This window comes from Castor canadensis, chromosome 13, assembly GCF_047511655.1.
Source record: "Castor canadensis chromosome 13, mCasCan1.hap1v2, whole genome shotgun sequence".
In the NCBI taxonomy this organism is placed as follows: domain Eukaryota; kingdom Metazoa; phylum Chordata; class Mammalia; order Rodentia; family Castoridae; genus Castor; species Castor canadensis.
In genome coordinates this window covers 701,587-719,498 of record NC_133398.1, presented here as the reverse complement: position 1 = coordinate 719,498, position 17,912 = coordinate 701,587, and the positions used below count along the sequence as shown (strand labels likewise).

Genomic DNA, 17,912 nt, shown 5'->3' with positions numbered 1-17,912 from the left:
ACGCCTGGGGCGGGGGCCAGGCCCACGGCCAACGCCCGGCACTGCCAGCCACCTGTCCCAGAGCCCAAGGCTCTTGGCTCGGCGCCCGCTGTTGCGTTGATGAGACCACCAGGCACAGCTCTGAGGCCTGACCTGCAGGACCACACCCACTCATACCCACCAATCCACATAGAATGCAACCTAGCGTGCGTGCCCTGCTCCACACCCCAGTCCTGGTTCCCACTGGGGGTTGGTAAAGGGACCCCTGTCAAGAAAATGAGACAGGCCCATTCTTTTGGATGATTGGTGGAGTCACAAGCCTAAGATGGGGCTTGAGCTCAGGGGACAGGCCCAGGCTCAGGTGGAGGAAGGGCTGTACACTTGAGGCAAGGAAGGCAGTGTAGGAGAGTTGGAACCTCACCCTCCTCCCTGAACCCCCAAGGAGACTGTAAATGGAGATAGGGTGTCAGCCTAGGTCCTTCCATCAACTACAGTTCCTGTCTTGGGGTGTGGGTGGGGCGTGCCCAGAGTCCCTGCCTGCTTCCTGGGACAAAGCAGCAGGAAGCTGCAGGGAGCTGGGCTAGCCAGCTGCACCTGGAGGTGGAAACCCCAAGGGTGTGGTTCCTGTCCCCACCTACCCATTCCAGCACACACACCATGATGCAGCCTCAAGGCACTCTGGGAGCTTGCAAGGAGGACAGCGCACAACCACTAAATACTGTTTAATTCCCCTACCCCACTGCCCTCCGCCCTACTGTATTGGTGGGGGTGGGGGTGGAGGTGAATCCTCTCTGGAAGACTCCATTGGGATGGTCAGTAGGCGCTGGTCCTCCAGGGACGGCATCATGGAGACCTCCACATCAGGGTCCATGAGGTGGGACTCCATGTGCACCGAGTGCAGGTCCATGCGATCTTCCTGGACCCCGAAGTGCCCCACTAATCTGCATGATGTGGACTGGGTCAGCCCAGGCTGGCAGGGTCTTAGCCACCCAGGGCAGACCATTTCCTAGGGACAGTGCTCTCAATGCCATCGTGAGCAAGTACCTCCGGCAAGGGAGTAGAGAGGGGACTCAGCTCACCCTTAAGACCTCCCTGGGCACTCACCTCCTGTCCATGTGTCCGGGACATGTTTCACTGAAGGGACAAAGATAGGTGTGAATGCTGGGGCAATGCTGGCTCAGTGAGCCCAGTAGTGCCCCAGAATACCCCCTCCCCAATGTACACCCTGGGAAATGTCATTTCCAGCCCCTCATGACATCCCACCCAAGGGACAGTGGCCCATTAAAGCATGACAAAAAGCCAGCAGCATAGCTTCCAGCACAGGGGCTCACGCACCCCTTGGCTCGAAAGACGCCAATTGCCACGACGATGAGGGCGCAGAAGCAGCTGGCACTAACACCGGCCAGCAGCACAATGAGGGAAATGAGAGCCTCTTTGCTGAGGCCAAGGCTGCATTCACAATAGGTTCCAGCTGCAGAGACAGGGCCATGAGGCAGGAGCAGGTCACCTGCCTGTAGAGGACCCCCACATCCACCCTATCCCAGCAGCCATCAGAAGACAGATGGGCTGGCCCTGCCTAGAAAAGGGAGGGGCTCTGGTTGGGGGGCCAGGGACAGAGGAGGCACCTGCAGCAGGGATGAGCAAAAGGGACAAACATATCAGGCCCAGACTGCCAGCCGGGTAGGAGTTAGGCTGGGGACAGGGGGCCATGTCCAGCCCCCAGCCCCACTGCACACCTCTGGACAGAACTCGTCGGAAGGTGCTGACATCACAATGGGCTGTGAGGCAGGGAGGGTGGGGGCAGGGCCTCAGAGCACACAGATTTACTCGCCAGCTTTACTCACTCTGGAGCTCCAGGATTCCAGGAGCCCTGAACAGGCAGTCCTGTGATAAGAAGGTAGGGCTGACAGGGGCCTGGGAACTCTGGCCAGATCTGAGGCAGGAAATGGTAGGGATGGGGCCTTGAAGATGAGCAGTGCTTCACAGTGAAGGTGTACTCTGGCCTCTGGTGTGGGGGATTATGGCCTTGGTTCCCTCTCAGCATAAGAGCTTCAAGACTCAGAGACAGGTCTGGGCTCCAGCCAACAGTAGGTCACCACCCCCAAGGGGTAGTGCAGGTAAGGGCCAAGAAGGGCAGCAGGAGATGCAAGAGGGGGTGGGGGAAGATGTGTTCAGCTGCCCTTGGCTGTTTTGGGGAGAGCCAGGCCCACACTGCTGGCAAAGCTCAAGTTCAGAGGGTTGCTGGCACCTGAAGGGACCCCAAATCGGAAGTGGGTAGAGGCAGTGGTCACATCTGCCTGGGCAGAACCCAGGCCACTACAGGAACATCCCCCTCTGGGAGCAGGTGGTTCCGAAATGGTTGCAGGCTCTAGCCTTCTCATCATTCGAGTTAGAGCCCAGTGTTCTGAGGTTTGTAGACCACCTGAAGCAACCGGTCACCTGTGAGCTCGCATGGTCAGAGTTAACCTACAGCTCTTCCCTGAACCTGCTGTTCCAGGCTGGGATGCAGCCACACCTGCTGCCTCCTCTCCTCCCCGAAAGTCCTGCCAAGCAAACCACTGAAGCAGCAGGAGGAAATGCCAGCCCTGCCACTGTAGGGGGAGGGCACGGCCTGACCCTAGTGGCCCTGGTCATAGGGACCTCCCTAACTATAGATGCAGGTGTCCTCCTGCTGGGGTCATCAGGGAACCGGCCAGCAGTTCTTGGCACAGCCTTTGAGCTTGTTGAGTGATGTTGTGACCAGACCTTCCCTGGTCTTTAGGACACAGAAACGGAATCCAAAGGAATGCAGGGTAGAAGGTGTGCCTGAGGCCAGAGGCTGGCACTGACACCCTGCCAGGCCAGCCCGGCAGGTTTACATCCTGGTCAGGACAAAGGCACACCCACCTGGGGCCAGGTGGTGGCCATAGAGGGCAGGATCTGAACAAGGACACCTCATAGAGGGAACAGTGGGTACCAGACCCTTCAGGACCCCTGCCACCATAACTCAGGCCTCTTCTCATGACAGCACAAGGACAGCATTGGGGTGAAATGGAGCAGGTGGTGCAGGAAACGAGCCCTCCTATCAGTGATGGCAAGGTTGTGTGCCTATGACTTGGTCTGTCCTTCAAATCCCGAGGTGAGCAGAACAAGAAGGAAGAGGGGAAACCCTGGAAGGGGACTGGTTCTCAGGACCAGAGTGCTGGGTATGGGTGAGGAGCATGGCTCCGTAGCCCTCTCAGTGGACGTGAGGGTATCAGGAGAGGTGTCTGGGGACACGGAAGCAGGTGACACTAGGTGCAGCTCCTAATCTGGGAATGCACCTTGGGCAGAATACCTAGGCAAAGGTCCCAAAGGATCTTTATTTCTTGGAGGACAATGCCTTGAGCCAGAGCACTTCCTGCCTGGAGAAAAGCAGCTCAGGGACTGGAAGGCCAGAGCAAGTCCTAAAGCCTCTCAGGCCAGTGTGGATCCAAGGGATGAGGACAGTGATGGGGCCTCTCTCCATTTGGCTTCTGTGACAGAGCCCAACTGCAAGGGTGGCTGGACCCTGACCTGTGACCACAGGTTTGGGGGACAAGGAGGAGTCTGCTTGAGTGCACACTCATGAGCACCGAGCGCCATGGCCTAAGCTAACTGCTCTGGCCACCAGGGCATGTCCTCAAGCAGCCCTTGAGTGCTGGGGACATGGAAAGCTCTTGACTCAGGTGACTTCCATCTTGGAGGTGCTCATAGAGTTCCCGTGTCCCATCAGCTCCCGGCCTGGCATGGGCCCCAACACAGGCTGCACAGACAAGAGCTCCTTTCAAAGCCCAAAAGAGTGGGATGAGGACTGGAGGTGTGGCTCAAGTGATAGAGTATCTGCTTTGCTAGCGTGAAGCCCTGAGTTCAAATCCCAGTTCCACAAAAAAAAAAAAAAAAAAAAGAACAAGAGTGAAATGAAGGTGGATGTCTGGCAAGCACCTCAAGGGGACTCCAGGTAGTCAAACTCTGTTCACTGCTTACTCCTGCCCAAACTACAGACCCCAGACATTGATCCTCATGGCTAGCTGTAGAGGACACTTTCGGGATGCCTGAAGTCCAAACACTGATGTGCAAGCCTGGGGTGGGCCTGGCTATTTGGATGGTTCCTTCACCTGTTGCTGTGCCCTCAAGAGCTGAGGTAGAGCAGCCAGTCAAGAGAGAGAACCAGGATATGTCTGATTCTCACAAAGCCCACAAAGCCACCAGGACATGGAAAGATGAACTCACCTGCTTTAATATGCACTGTGGGGACTGGACTGGGTAGATGACAGGGCAGGGTCAGTGGGGAGAAGGGAGTTGGGCAGGCGTGTAGGATTTGGTGGGGGGGGGTTGGACAGGGACATGGGGATAGAACATGCCCCCCGGGGTTTCCACCCAGGTGGTCACATAGGCAGGGATGCTGTGTGGGGGGCATCAGCTGCAGCTCTTGGGCAGGCGGTAGACGCCCGCTGAGTAGATGAGCTGCTGGTCGCGCACCTTCTTCTGCAGGTAGCCCTGGAGCTCCTGCAGGTCGATTTCGGCCAGCGCAGGGCCGGTCATCACAAACATGCGGAGCATGCTGTAGATACGCTCCAGCGAGAGGCTCTCCAGGTTGGTCAGCATGGCCTGAATATACGTCCAGAAGAGCTGGGAACAGCACAGGCACTGTCAGTCAGGCCGCCCACTGGGACTGCCCCCAGTCCACCACAGCCTCTTTACGCACCAGCAGCTCCTCCTCCTTTTGGTCAGCCTGGGAGGCCATGCCTGAGTCGCTCTCATCATCGCTGTCTATGAGCACCATGTTGTCGCAGTCCTGAGGCCGCTCCTCTTCGATGACAGAGAAGGTGCCAGGAGGCTCCTCCCGTAGCACGCCCTGCTGCAGCCACACAGACACACGGCGCCGCAGCAGTCCCACAGGCATCTTCACCACCTTGCTCAGCTCCTCCAGGGTCCAGCTGGCTGTGTGCAGAGCCGCAGGGACACTGGGCACACTGAAGGAGGCTGCCTCCTGCCAGCCCACTGGGTCTCCCAGAGGTCACTGGGCCCCACACCGTCCTACCTGGCCCCTTGGAAAAGGGAAGGGGCTACTGCCTGCATGGTCCAGGGCTGCCCCAACCCTGCCCACACTGGAGGGCAGTGCCTCACTGCACAGCTGGTCAGAGAGTAGTGCCTGGCCCTGGCCAAAGGGCAGAATAAGAGGGGGCTTATGAGCTCACCTTGGTCCTGGAAGTACAGTAAGACCACTGCCTGCACAGGGGTCACTGCCACAGATAGGGTACGGTCGGCTAGCTCAACATCCATGGTGACCAGGCCCAGGGTATGCTTCCAGCTGAGGGTCCGCATGGCCTGAAAAGGGAAGGTGTCAGCAAGAACAGGCCAAGCCCAACTGAACAAGACTCAGGCTCATGGGTTATGCTACCTGGCACCACATGAGGAAGGACTCCCACATGTGCCTGCACCAGCCGCCCCTGCCAGGCAAGTGCTCAGCAGCGCAGAATATCTAGCTTAGCCGTGACAATGAAATGATAGGGCCACTGATACAAGTGAAACTGTGCCCCCCTCCAAAAGACACATCCATGTCTGAATCCTCAGACCTCAGAAAAGTGACCTACTTGGAAACAGTCGATACAGAGGTAATTAGTTAAGAGGAGACCATGCTGAATTAGGGCAGTCCTACTCCAATAGGACTGGTGTCCTTGCAAGGAAAGACACAGGCACACAGGGTTGGTAGCCTGGAGGGATGGAGGCAGACTGTGATGATGTAGTCATAAACCAGAGCTAGGGAAACAAGGAGTGACTCTTTCATAGGCTCTGGCCCTGCCAATGCCTCAAAGTTGGGCTTCTAATCTCCAGAACTGAGACAATAGACTTCTGCTGTTTTAAGCCACTTAGTGTGTAACACTGTGTTATAGCAGTCACAAGAAATGAAGATTCCAGCATCAGGAAGGGGCAACACGTACCTAAAATGTGGAAATGGTTTAGGAATTGGACAATGATTAGAGGCTGAAAGAATGCTAAGGGGTATGAAAATTAAATGCTAGATTCCTTGGAGAGATGACTACAAGTATAAGTAAAGAGATGATGCTGGAGAAGGCGTGCTAAAGAGAGCTGCTGTCCTCTTAGAGAATACGTAACAAAGAGAATGATGCTGGTAGCAATATGCACACTAAGAGGCACCTGTGAAGGCTCAGACGGAAATGAAGCACATGCAACTGGAAACTGTAGAAAAGTTGGCAGAAAACTTGGCTACAATGTTCTACTACTGGATGGAAAGTAGCACTTGCAAGTGGTGAGGTTGAATACGTTCCTGAGATTTCCAGACAGATGTGGAAGGTGCACCCTGTTTTTTTCCTGGCTATTTATAGTAAATGTAAAAGGCAAGAAGTAAATTGAGGAAGGAAAAAGAACTGTAAAGCAAAAGGTAGTCAATATAGATGGTTCGTAAAACGCTCAGCCAGGCCAGATGCCAGTGGCTCAGGAGGCAGCGATCAGGAGGATTGAGTTAGAAGCCAGCCAGGGCAAATAGTTTGCAAGACCCTATCTCAAAAATACCCAACACAAAAAAGGACTGGGGGAGTGGCTCAAGTGGTACAGCACCTAACAAGCAAGAAGCCCTGAGTTCAAACCCCAGTACCACCAAAAGAAAAAAGCAAAAGAAAATGCTCAGCCCTGCAAGCACTCTGCAGATGTGGACAGGGTGTGGCTGAACAAGCACTTGCTAAAGATGCGTGTGACTGTGAGTCCAACCATCTCAGCAAAAGCCAGGAACATGGTATCTAGGAGCGGTCCGGGGAGGACCCTCTTACTTGACGGCCTGGACATCCAAGAACTGCATGAAAAACCAACTTGACTTTTGAGAATTTTGTACCAGCATAAATGTTAACTGTCTGACTAAAAGTGACAGATTCAGTATGAAAGGAAAGGACTAGGGGCAGAACCACATATGCAGAGGCCATCAGTGATGGAGGAGAGCTACTGCGGCAGGCCAAGAGGACAGAGCACAGAGAGAGTTGTTGCCAGGCCTTGAAATATGGAATTTTCCTTCTTGCTGTATTTTTCTTTCTTTCTTTTTTTTTTGTACTGAGGCTTGAACTCAGGGCCTCACACTTACCAGATAGGCTTTCTACTTCTTGAGCCACACCTTAGCCCTCACCATTGTATTTTGGAAGCAAACTTTTCTGATTTCATAGCATCACAGCTGGAGAGGAAATGTACTCCAGATGGACCAGACCCCACATCTCATCTATCCTTGACTTAGCTGTGGAAATCTGGAACTTTGTGTTAAACTTAGACAAGATTTTTGGAGCCAGGTGAATGGTTCAAGTGGTGGAGCACCTGCTTAGCAAGCTCGAGGCCCTGAGTTCAACCTTTGGTACTGCCAAAAAACAAAACAAAACAAAAAACCCAACAATTTTTAAAAAGAGAAAATCAATTTTTAATTTGATAAAAATTGTTACAATTTACTTTTAAATGCTTTAATATACAAATAAAGTGATTTAGGGCTCGGCATGGTGGTTCATGTCTACAATCCCAGCTCGTGGGAGGCTGGGGCAGGAAGATTACAAGTTTGAAGTCAGCCTGGCTGCATAGTTTTAACTTCCTGCTATACATACATACACATATACATACAGTGATTTAAATGTTGGGTTTTTTCTCCTTTTTTGTGAGGCTGGGGATTGAACCTAGGGCCTGCACATGCTAGGCAAGTGCTCTACCACTGAGCTGCATGCTAGCTGAGTTAACTGTTCTTTAGTTCCTAAGGCTTACAAGATGACAAAGGACTGTTGGACAGGCAGTCTAGCCACCATCACTCCTAGATCTGTAGAAAATAATCTGAAAGAGATGCCTCTAAACGACTGTAAACCTTAGATGACCTGGAGCCAGCTGGATGCACTGGGAGGCATTCTGATACAGCTCCTGGAAACAAATGCTCTTCTTCTTCCTTGGATTCAGCCACCCTCCAACAAGCTAACTTGGGAATGCTTACTCGCCTCAGGATGTTGGTGTCAGAGACCCACAGAATACAAATGAAACTGTCCAGGTTTTAAGATATGAGACCAAAAAACAGTCTGTGCAAGAGTCTGAAACAGAAGCCACAGAACATGGTATTTTTTGTTTGTTTTTTGGCAATACTGGGGGCTTGAACTCAGGACCTCAAGCTTGCTAGGCAGATGCTGTAGCACTTGAGCCACACCAGAACCCCAGCATGTTTGCATGCAGCCAGTCCAGCACCAACTGTTAATGAGGGCTATTTAGAAGAAAACAAAACCAAAAAAAACTCCCGTGGCTTGGCACACTTGGCTCACACCTGTAATCCTAGCTACTTGGGAGTCTTGAGCTCAGAAGTATGGCAGTTCAAGGCCAGCCTGGGTAAATAGTGCTTGTTTTTTTGGTTTTTGTTTCTTTTTTGGTGGTACTGAGGTTTGAACCTTGAGCCACTCCACCAGCCCTTTTAGGTGAAGGGTTTTTCAAGATAGGGTCCCTGAACTATTAGCCCTGGCTGGCTTTGATCCACGAGTCTTCTGCTTTCTGCCTTCTAAGTAGCTAGGATTACAGGCGTGAGCCACTGGTGCCCAGCTAGTTTGTGAGAGTCTTAGCTCCAAAATAAACAGAGCAAAATGGACTAGAGACCTGGCTCAAATGGTAGAGCACCTGCTTTGCTAGTGCAAAGCCCTGAGTTCAAACTCTAGTCCCATCAAAGAAAAAAAAAAAAAGGGGCAGATTTTTGGACTTACAGTTGACACCAAGTGGTCATGATTTTTAGGAATGATGGAATTGGTTGAATATATTTTGCATGTTGGGAGGAGAAGAATTTTGGGGGCTGAAATTGTGTCCCTCCCAAAGAAATATATTAAAGTTCTACTATCCAGTATCTCTGAATGTGATCTTACTTAAAATAAGGTCATTAAACATGTAATTAGTTGAGACTGTATTAGAATAGGGTAGGTCCTTAATCTGACAGGACTAGTGTCCTTAAAAGAGAGAAACATGGCCAGGTGCCAGTGATTCACACATGTAATCCTACCTACTTGGAAGGCAGAGATCAGGAGGATTGAGGTTCAAGGTCAGCCTGAGCAAACAGTTCATGAGACCCTATCTCAAAAAATACCCAACACAAAAAAGGGCTGGTGGAGTGGCTCAAGTGGATTGGTACAGTGCCTGCTTAGTAAGCATGAGGACTTGAGTTCAAGTCCAGAACTGTGCCGCCCCCCCCCGCCCCCCCCCGCCAAAAAAAAAACAAAAAAGAGAGAGAGAAATGTGGACACAGAGACACAGAGAAGAAATGCATCTACCCAGGATCTTCTGGGGCCACTGGAAGCTGGAAGAGGTAGGATGCTCCTCTAGAGCCTTTGGAGGGAGCAAGGCCCTGTGACACCTTGATTTTCGACTTCCTACTTCGGTAAAACAATATACTTTGGGTCTCGTAAACCCCCTGGTTTGTGATACTTCACTATGGCAGCCTCAGGACTGCTGCTCTGCTGCTCTGGGGGCCAAGTGGTGGTCAAAGTCCTTCTGGGACCCCTGCAGCTCTTAAGGGAGAGGCACCAAGGATTCCACAGATGGAAATGAAGGTAGTGTGTTGGCTTGGTTGTAGCCAGCTGAGTTGTCCCACCTTTTGACTACAAGGCCATGACCTCTGCAAGTGCCACACAAGACAGGTGCAGGGCTGAGCAAACATTACAGGTGCAGACACTGTGGGTTGCACAGCTGCTGATAGCCCACCAAGGTCCTCAACAGGAGCTCTACTGGTGGCAGGCAGAGAAATTACAACCACAGGCCTGACCTCTCAACATGGCCCTAGGGTCCACAAGAGCCATTCCAGTATCCAGTTGAAGTGAGACACAAGGCACTAGAGTACAGCTGTCCCTGCATGTCAAACCTGAGCAATGTGATGTGGCTGAGCTACACCTGGGACCCAAGGTGGGACCTGGTTGGTGGCCAACAGGTGCCTCACACCAATAGGGCAGCCAAAAGGGGCCATCTCCAGGGGTCTCACTTACTCCTAGGGTTTAAGTCTGCTGCCTGTATCCAAGGACCCTCTCCACTAATGTTCTCTCCCTATTTTGCTGGGGTGCCCAGCTCCCTCCAGACCATAGCATTTGCTGGGTTGTACCCCATGGCCTGGAACCTGAATATCTACCTGTGCCCACCAGAACTCTAGACTGGCATCCAGCTCCCTCCTCTCCTAGCACGAATGACCACAAGCTCAGGAGGGAAGGACCCGTGAACTTGGCCCTACCTCCCACCTAGATTCCAGCTTCTGACACAAGAGGGCTCAGCTATGGTGCCAGGCGGCATGTGCCACATGGACCAATTATATGTCGTTGGGCACTCAGTTCCCACAATTTAGTGACCTCCCAATCAGTACTCTCCTCTCTCCAAGCATGCACTGCCTGCTCCCCTTCCTCTCCAAGCCCTGTGTCTCCCAGGGCTCAAGTCACAGCCACTCAACCTCAACCTCAAGTACCTCTATGACCCTGGAAAGCTTGCAGGCAGACCCGGGGAAGGGCTAGGGTCAAGATCCTGGAGGTCAGGTGTACTTGAGAGTGATGCCCAAGGCAGAGATTCAGCCTTCCAGGCCCACTAGAAGCAATGAGCCTCAGAACCCCAGTTGAAAGGCCAGAGGGTTGATGGCAGAAGAGGAGAAGCAGCTTAGGGAGGATGTCTCTCTGGTTACAGGGGTCCTAATATGCAGACAAGCACATACACTTCCAAGAGAATCCTCACATATATAGGCAGACTTTGGAGAAGGTGAAGAGAACATGGGTTGTGCCCACACCTGCTCTTGCAGGAGTAGCTGAGAGATGGGACCAACCCAAAGACAATGAGGGTCAATGGTGTGATCACAGACATGAGCTGCTGAGCCCCACTAGACATACCTTCAGCTTTTCATACTTCTTGCAGTAAACCTCCAGTGCTGCCCTGATATCCTCAGGGACCTCCAGCTTCTCATCCTTGAAGGGGGGCCAGAACTCGCTGGACAAGATAACAGCATAGACTCCAAATGGTGGCTGCTCCTCCACAGGCCGCTTCTCATCCTCCTCACGAATGTTGGCGTTGATGCGGCGGGAATCTGCCATGTCCTAAGAAGGAGACTTCATCTCACCAAGGCCTGGGTTGGAGGGTCCAGGCAGGTGGGCGGGGAGCCCTGGGTGCCCACCTTTAGCATGACCTCACAGAAGTGCATTGGGGCCTCGCCAAAGCGCAGTTTCAGCAGCTCCACATTGCGGATCTCCCTGGAAGGACAAGTTTCTGGGAGGGGCTGTGGTATGCCTTCACCACACTGGCACCCCTCTGGTGGGATACCCAGGGTCAGGAGGGAAGCTCCATCTGGGCCCATGCACAGACTTCTTGGCCAAGCTAGGCAGTAAAGTGCATCCTCCCTCCAGATACTGAAGGACTGGCAGCAGGACGCCCCAAGTGGCAGGACCGGCGCCCCCTGGTGACCAGATGGAACCTCGCAGGCCTCACCTCTCAGGACTGAAGCTGAACTGGTGGAGGAGGCGGTCAGCCAGCAGTGAGCGGTACTCATTGATGAAGAGGTCCTTGCTGCCATAGATGCTGACCAGCAGGCTGATGATGTCTGAGGAGCGCCGCTTGGAACTGGACTTCCCTGGCACAGCATGGTAGAGGGAGCTTACCACTAGCACCTCAACAAGGACAGCAGCACCCCAGAAGCCCACCTTGCTAGGCACTACAGTCCAGCATAGACTGAGTGGTTCTCAATGTCCCAAGCAGCTTGGGACTACCTGCCTCCTGCTAGACCTAGGGTTGGGTCCTAGGGCAGCTGCTCTGATCTGTTGCCCCTCCTGTCTCACAGGGACCTCCATGGCTCAAAGATCCTCAGGTTTTCTTCTTGGAGACTAAAGGTGTACTGTCTGTGCCAGGACAGAGGACGCACAGCCCTCAGACACCCCATGAAGTAGGGCCAGACATGGGATGAGACCCGGGACCGAATCACAACTGGGAGTGGGGTACACAGGCCTCCCATGAACCTGCTCTTCCACCAGCTACAGCCTGCAAGGGGTGGAGCTGTCAAGACCCTCCTACAGCTGGGATGACCATACAGTGGTCACCCAGAAAACAGAAACAGAAAGCTGGCAGGTATTAAACAAGGCCCTGACCATCTGACCCCTCAAACACTGGCTGTTCCTCTCAATATGGCCATGTATCAGTAGCAACACACATGAGCCCAGAGTACAGGAGCTCCCCAAATAAGCCCGGGAGGAGGATGGGGATGGGTTGGCAGGGCAAGCTGACCTGGATCGGCATCCACAGGGTCAGGGACCCAGTCCTCGGGCTCGCCAGAATCATCCTCACTGTCCTGGCCGGTTTCCAAGCTGGCTGGGTCAGTTTTGGACAACTCAACAGCCAAGTCCCCAGTCCCATCCGAGTCCCCTGTCAGTCCAGCCACAATCTGCCGCACCGTGTCCTCCCGTGTCCTGCCAGAGTTAAGTGTTTCTGTCTCCCACGGTGTGTGCATCCATCATGGCACCTCCCACTGCCCATCCTAAGTGTGGCCAGAGCTGACTGGCATGTACTAAAGACAGGCCTATCTGGTTTCTCAAAAAATAAAAGACCCAGCACTACTCTGGGAACAGGAGGGACTGAGAGAACAGAAGAGGCCCAATGGCCCATGGCTGGAAGGCAGAAAACCTGAGTCCAGGGCAGCCACCAGGCACCAATCAGCTCCTGCTATTTGGGTCCTGGAGATGGCTGGGCCTCTGCTGCTCAAGGGCTTTCTGGACAGCTGTGTCAAAGACATCTATTCAAACACATTACCCAAAAGATAATCCATGAAGGTTCCTGTCCCTTGTCAGTGGAAGGCCAAGGCAGCACAAGGCCGAGGCCTTGCCTCTCGTCTGCCAAGGCTTACTCAGCAACAAGGCTCTCTTGCTGGACAGAAGGAAAAGGGAGGTGTGGAAGAGGGGTTGAAACTAGGCCGACTGCTATACACGGAGGGCACAATCACATTGTATGGCAACAAGGACAGTTGCCCAGCACTAGCAAGAGAAAAGAAGGGCCCATTCAGGAGAAGCCTGTGTGTCTGGCTTCCTGAGAACCTAAGTTTCCTTCTGGTTATCATAAGGACCACATGGAGCTTAGCAAGATAAAAAAGTTGAATGTCAGTGGCTCCTGGCAGCCATGCTCTCACCTCAGGTAGCGGCGGATGGGCTCACAGGCCACCTCCAGGATGACCATGGAAGGGTCCAGCACGCGCAACGCCTTGATAGCAGAGATGTAAAGAGTGATGATGTCACATGTATTGACACCTATAGCCAGGAGAAAAGATAAGTGGTCACAGTGCCCTGGACAGTAGCTTCCCTGGTGCCAACACCTCAGTGGGCAGCTGGGCACACTGGACAGGTGGTCCACAGGTCACTGCTGTGACCTTATTTCCTAGGCCAAGGTTACTGAAGGGAGCTACATCCCCCCACCCCTTCCCCATCTCTACCCACTCCCAGCCACTTTCTTCAGAACTTTCCAAGAAACAGGCCCTTTCTCTACCAGAAGTCTGTTCTGAGAAGACCACATACAGCCCCTAGACTAAGCCAGGCAGGTCTTGAATCCCTTCAAAGAGGGATCAAGCTGAAAATCACCCCAGCAACCCCAGAACCTCAAAAAACTGCTTTTTAACCCACTCATCAGACCTACAGATCCACAGCTGGTAACCACATTCAAGCCCCGAGGGCTGAATGACCAGTCTATAGTGGCACCTGGGTGAAGGAGCCGAGTCTCCAGAGCAGCCTTGAGGGACACAAGCAGCTGCTGCCTCTGGTCAGTCCTCTCCAGGCAGTACTTGAGGTCCTCAATGGCTGGCCGGGAGTCTGGAAAATCTGCAAGAGGACCATCTGTCAGAGACAGGTGAGTGCACAAGGGTGTGCACACAGGTGCTCAAGTCAGTGAAAGACGTACACAGTGCACCAAAGGACACCAAGCCCTACAGGATCCTTGGTCAAGAGCTACCTGCCAGGCACCGGATGTCATTGTTCACACTTTTGTGTGTCAACACATTTAGCTGTATACAACCCCATAAAACAGAGTGATGCCATAGGAACCAAGGCTGAGGAGACAGAAGAGTGGACACCCAGAAGCACTCATCCAATGCCAGGCAGGTGGGTCTGTCTTGACTCAGACCCAGGCCCACAATGGAAAGGTTTCAGCTCTGCTCAATTCACCAAAGCTCAAGGCAAAGCCCAGGAAGTTCCACCATATGTGGAGAGGACATGGCAAAGTCACTGGGAAGGCTCCCAGACTGGAAGTGGAACCTACATGGGTAGGGGATGGAACTAACCACGAATGATGCTGAAAAGTTCCTCGATGCGCAGGCTGGCATAGATCCGATAGAAAAACCTCTGCACGTGGCAGCGCCAACGGCGCAGTGTGTTTCCAGCCTCAGGGGACGCAGGTCTGGTGGGGCTGTCCTGCAGGAACACTTTGCCAAGCCAGCCGACCACCCTCTCGATCCACTGTGGGAAAGCACTGTTCTGTGAGGCATAAGGATGCTCAACAAGCCCCAGCCTGACCCAGCAGTCCTACCCTTTGGCAGGGCTCTAGGGAGCCCCGAAGGCCGCCTGTGTCTGCAGGCCAGAAGCACACCAAAATCTTCAGGATAATGGGCCCCAAATGGGCATCCCTGATGCCCTATCAATTTTCACACCATCTCAACATGTCAGTGCCCACACTTATCTATGGCAAGTAACCCTAATGTGAGATAGTGGCACACATGGTCTATGTGTTAGGTGGCTAAGTGGATAACTTATTTTTGGGATCACAGATGTGACAAATGAACCCCCACCCCTGTGCAAACAATGCAGTGACAGTGAAATCATTCAAGTCTGTATAAATGTACAGGAGGCCCCACAGCCACAGACTCACAGATGCACACAGACCCTTAAACCAGCTAACCAATGAGACTACTCTGACACTTCACCTTCTCCACTCCGCCAGGGCACAGTGCACTACCCCAACTGAGCCTCCATAGCTCATGCCCACTCTAGATCATCACTGTGGGAACACCCACTTTGAACACCCTTCATCATAGCTAATCTGCATCCACTGAAAGACACCTGGAAACAGTGTGGGGAGGTCAAGGAAAAAGCAGGAGCAGGGTAGATGGCCCCACGTGGCTAGGCCAGCTCTTCCACAATGCTGGGAGCTCAGAGCAGAACCAGACTATTCCCCCAGTGTGGAAATGCAGAAGCCCTCATCTGCATACTAGAGTGTAGGCTGGTGTAGGTCAGTCCACAGGGTAACTGTCAAGTGAGCCTACCTTAAGGCAGGACAACAAAGAGGAGAGGGTCTGTTTGCTCACCCCTCCAGTGGCCCTGGCTTTGCCCCACCTTCCCTGGAAAGCCCCCTTGGGACCCTGGCCCTTGCACTGCCTCCAGCCACAGGATTCTGTACAGACCTGCTGAACACATCCCAGACAAACCCTCTCTGTCACTAGAGCCCAGGACTTGCCTCTACTCGGCACCAAGGCAGTGCCGGCCACTACCCAATCCTGGTCCACCCAGGCCTCCCCACTCTGCACTGGCTGCTTCTAACGCTAAGGGTCAGGTCTGCCACAAACCCCTTTCTGCCCCTAGTGGAACACAGACTAGGGAGGGGCTCCTCACCTTGTGGAACTCCCGCAGAAAGGAGCGCTCATACTCGCCCCGGCAACGGTCTTCCATCCTCTCCCTGGTCACCTGATGCAGGGTGGTGGTCACCGCCTCGGCACTGACCCGCTCCAGCAGATTGAGCTTATGCCTAAAGGAGAGCCCTGCCCTTGGATCACCTGCAGCACACATATGTCCCTCACCCAGCAGGGCCCTGCTTGCAGAGCATACATAGTGCACACATCTACACCAAAGGCTCAGTGCATACATCCCCTCGCCTTCCTGGAGTAGGCAACTGTACCAAGGTCTTTGAGGCACAGCTTCTGGGAGGATGGCACTGACAAGGAGCTGCCCTCTCTGCCCAGCTAGCCTCTGCTCAGTTTGGGATGCTGCCCTTCCCCATGTGTGACTAGTAGTAGCAGGTGTGGCTACCAGGGCCCAAGCCTCATCTAGGAAAGGCTCTGATACACTACCTCCTGGCTAAACAAGTACAGCTGCTGTTGTGTGTTTCTAGTGCAGACCCAGGTCTACAATAGCAAATGAGATTGAAGAGGGAATGAGGAAGAAGGTAGCTGTGAAACTTTTACCTAGAATGAACACAGCAGTGGCCCAACAGGTCAACTCCCTCAGTCCACCTAAAATATTCTATCCCAAACAGCTGCATCCCTGCACTTTCTTCACTGTAACAGACCACCACAAATGGTTGCAGTGGACATGACAATCACTAGAGGGCTCCACCAGGACCCTTTGACAACAGCAACATGTTTTTCTCTCTGAAGGACTAGAAATCTGCTACTCAGGCCTGGCCCTTCCAAATTCTGGAAAGAACTAGCAAACCCACTGTCTACAGGATGGGGACTCTGATGAGGTCACGAATGTCAATTCTCCCTCTGAGACTTTGCAAAATATATATACATATATATCTTGATTCTGAAGAGTCCAAGAAGTTTGGAATGAAATGATCTGTTACTGCAGGTACACAATACATGATTTCTTAGAAGGGCAAAGCTGAATCCCTAGGCTGGGTGTGAGTGACAAAAGAAACACACCTGGATCCTGGACAGAGTGTGAACCTGCTCCACAGAGAACCCTAGGACGGTCCCTGGCTATCAGGGCAAATAAAAGAGACCCCAACAGACAGTCCAGTAGTCCTCTGTAGAGGGCAGAAGGACTTGGGGGAGCAAGAAAAGTACACAAGAGGAACAGGGGCATAGCCATTAGGTGGCAATACTCACAGGACCTGGCTGAGCTGATGGAACTGCTCCAGTGCCTGGCGGCACCAGCACTGCTGCTTGTCACTGCCACATCCTGCACACAGAGGGCTCTGCAAGAGCCGGTAGTACCGGCGGCGGGCATACCGGCTGTCCAACTCTCCCTCAAGTTCCGGGTCTGTGCCCCCTTCCCCTTTTCTTTTACTCTGCATATAGACTCTCAGGAACCGCCCATAGAGGCGCTGGACCATCTCCTGGAAGGTCCTGGGTGTAGAAAAGAACAAGACTCCCCGCAACATGGTGTGGACTTTTTCCCGAAGCCCCTGAGCACCAGTGCCCATCAGCAAGCCCAAGCGAGTCCATTTCTCCAAGAGCTCTAGACTACACAGGTAGGGATCCAGGCGGCTCTCCAGCAGGCCGAACGCGTCAAGGAGCAGCAGAAGGCACTGGGGCTCGTCAGCAGACTTCTCGCGCTGGGAGATGGCATTCCAGAACTCGGGGGAGATGTTGGCCTGCAAGTCGTTCTGCAATACCTCCACGAACCACTCCTCCAGGACAGAGTGCAGACCTTGGCTCCTCAGAACCTCTACCGCCGCACGGAGCTCCTCCTCTTTGGGCGGGACCGCACCACTCGTCCGGGAGGAAGCCTAGAGCGCGGAAAACCATCAAGAGAAAGGGTACGGCGGGGTAGAGGTGCAGGCAGGTGGGGCAGAGACGGGCCCGAGGAGGACGGAGCCAACGGGAGGCTAAGGAAACCCTGCCACCACAATCCGTGGTTGATGTTAGGGAAGGGTTGCCAAGGAATCTAAGAGAAGCGGAACGGTGGAGAAAAGAGACAAAACTGCTACGGGTGGCGGACAGCACCCGGTGGACGCCTTAAAGCGCGCAGAGTCCGGGGAACCCCGCACGGGCCCGTCGCTCTTTTCCCAGACCTCACCAGTCCCAGCGCAGCCGGCGGCACCAGCCCGGTGCTCACGGTATTCCATGCCACCGACAACTCCTGTCCGGGCGCGGGGTCGCAGCCCCCCGCCGCTGCAGCCACCTCCGCCACCTCTGCCTCCATCCGCGGACCCGCCCTAGGCGACGCGCGGCGATGTCGTAGGACTGGGCATGGCGCGCCGTCGTGACGCACGCGAGA

The 17,912-nt window shown here is 53.6% G+C and overlaps 2 protein-coding genes across 2 annotated transcripts; both read right to left on the bottom strand.

The window, feature by feature from the left end:
* Nucleotides 1-730: 730 nt before the first annotated feature.
* Nucleotides 731-3,582, bottom strand: Tmem210 (transmembrane protein 210). Its single transcript, XM_020165243.2, has 6 exons — nucleotides 3,514-3,582; nucleotides 1,824-1,863; nucleotides 1,605-1,757; nucleotides 1,315-1,450; nucleotides 1,084-1,113; nucleotides 731-920 (listed from the first exon to the last, which is right to left on the bottom strand). The coding sequence occupies exons 1-6, from the start codon at nucleotides 3,580-3,582 to the stop codon at nucleotides 731-733; spliced, it is 618 nt and encodes a 205-aa protein (XP_020020832.2).
* A 618-nt stretch (nucleotides 3,583-4,200) lies between these two features.
* Anapc2 (anaphase promoting complex subunit 2) lies at nucleotides 4,201-17,845 on the bottom strand. The gene is made up of 13 exons (XM_020165262.2): nucleotides 17,712-17,845; nucleotides 16,799-17,421; nucleotides 15,582-15,714; nucleotides 14,258-14,432; nucleotides 13,680-13,799; nucleotides 13,118-13,235; nucleotides 12,223-12,404; nucleotides 11,434-11,575; nucleotides 11,123-11,198; nucleotides 10,842-11,045; nucleotides 5,178-5,307; nucleotides 4,685-4,920; nucleotides 4,201-4,608 (listed from the first exon to the last, which is right to left on the bottom strand). The coding sequence occupies exons 1-13, from the start codon at nucleotides 17,835-17,837 to the stop codon at nucleotides 4,396-4,398; spliced, it is 2,478 nt and encodes an 825-aa protein (XP_020020851.1). The 5' UTR covers nucleotides 17,838-17,845; the 3' UTR covers nucleotides 4,201-4,395.
* Nucleotides 17,846-17,912: the final 67 nt, after the last annotated feature.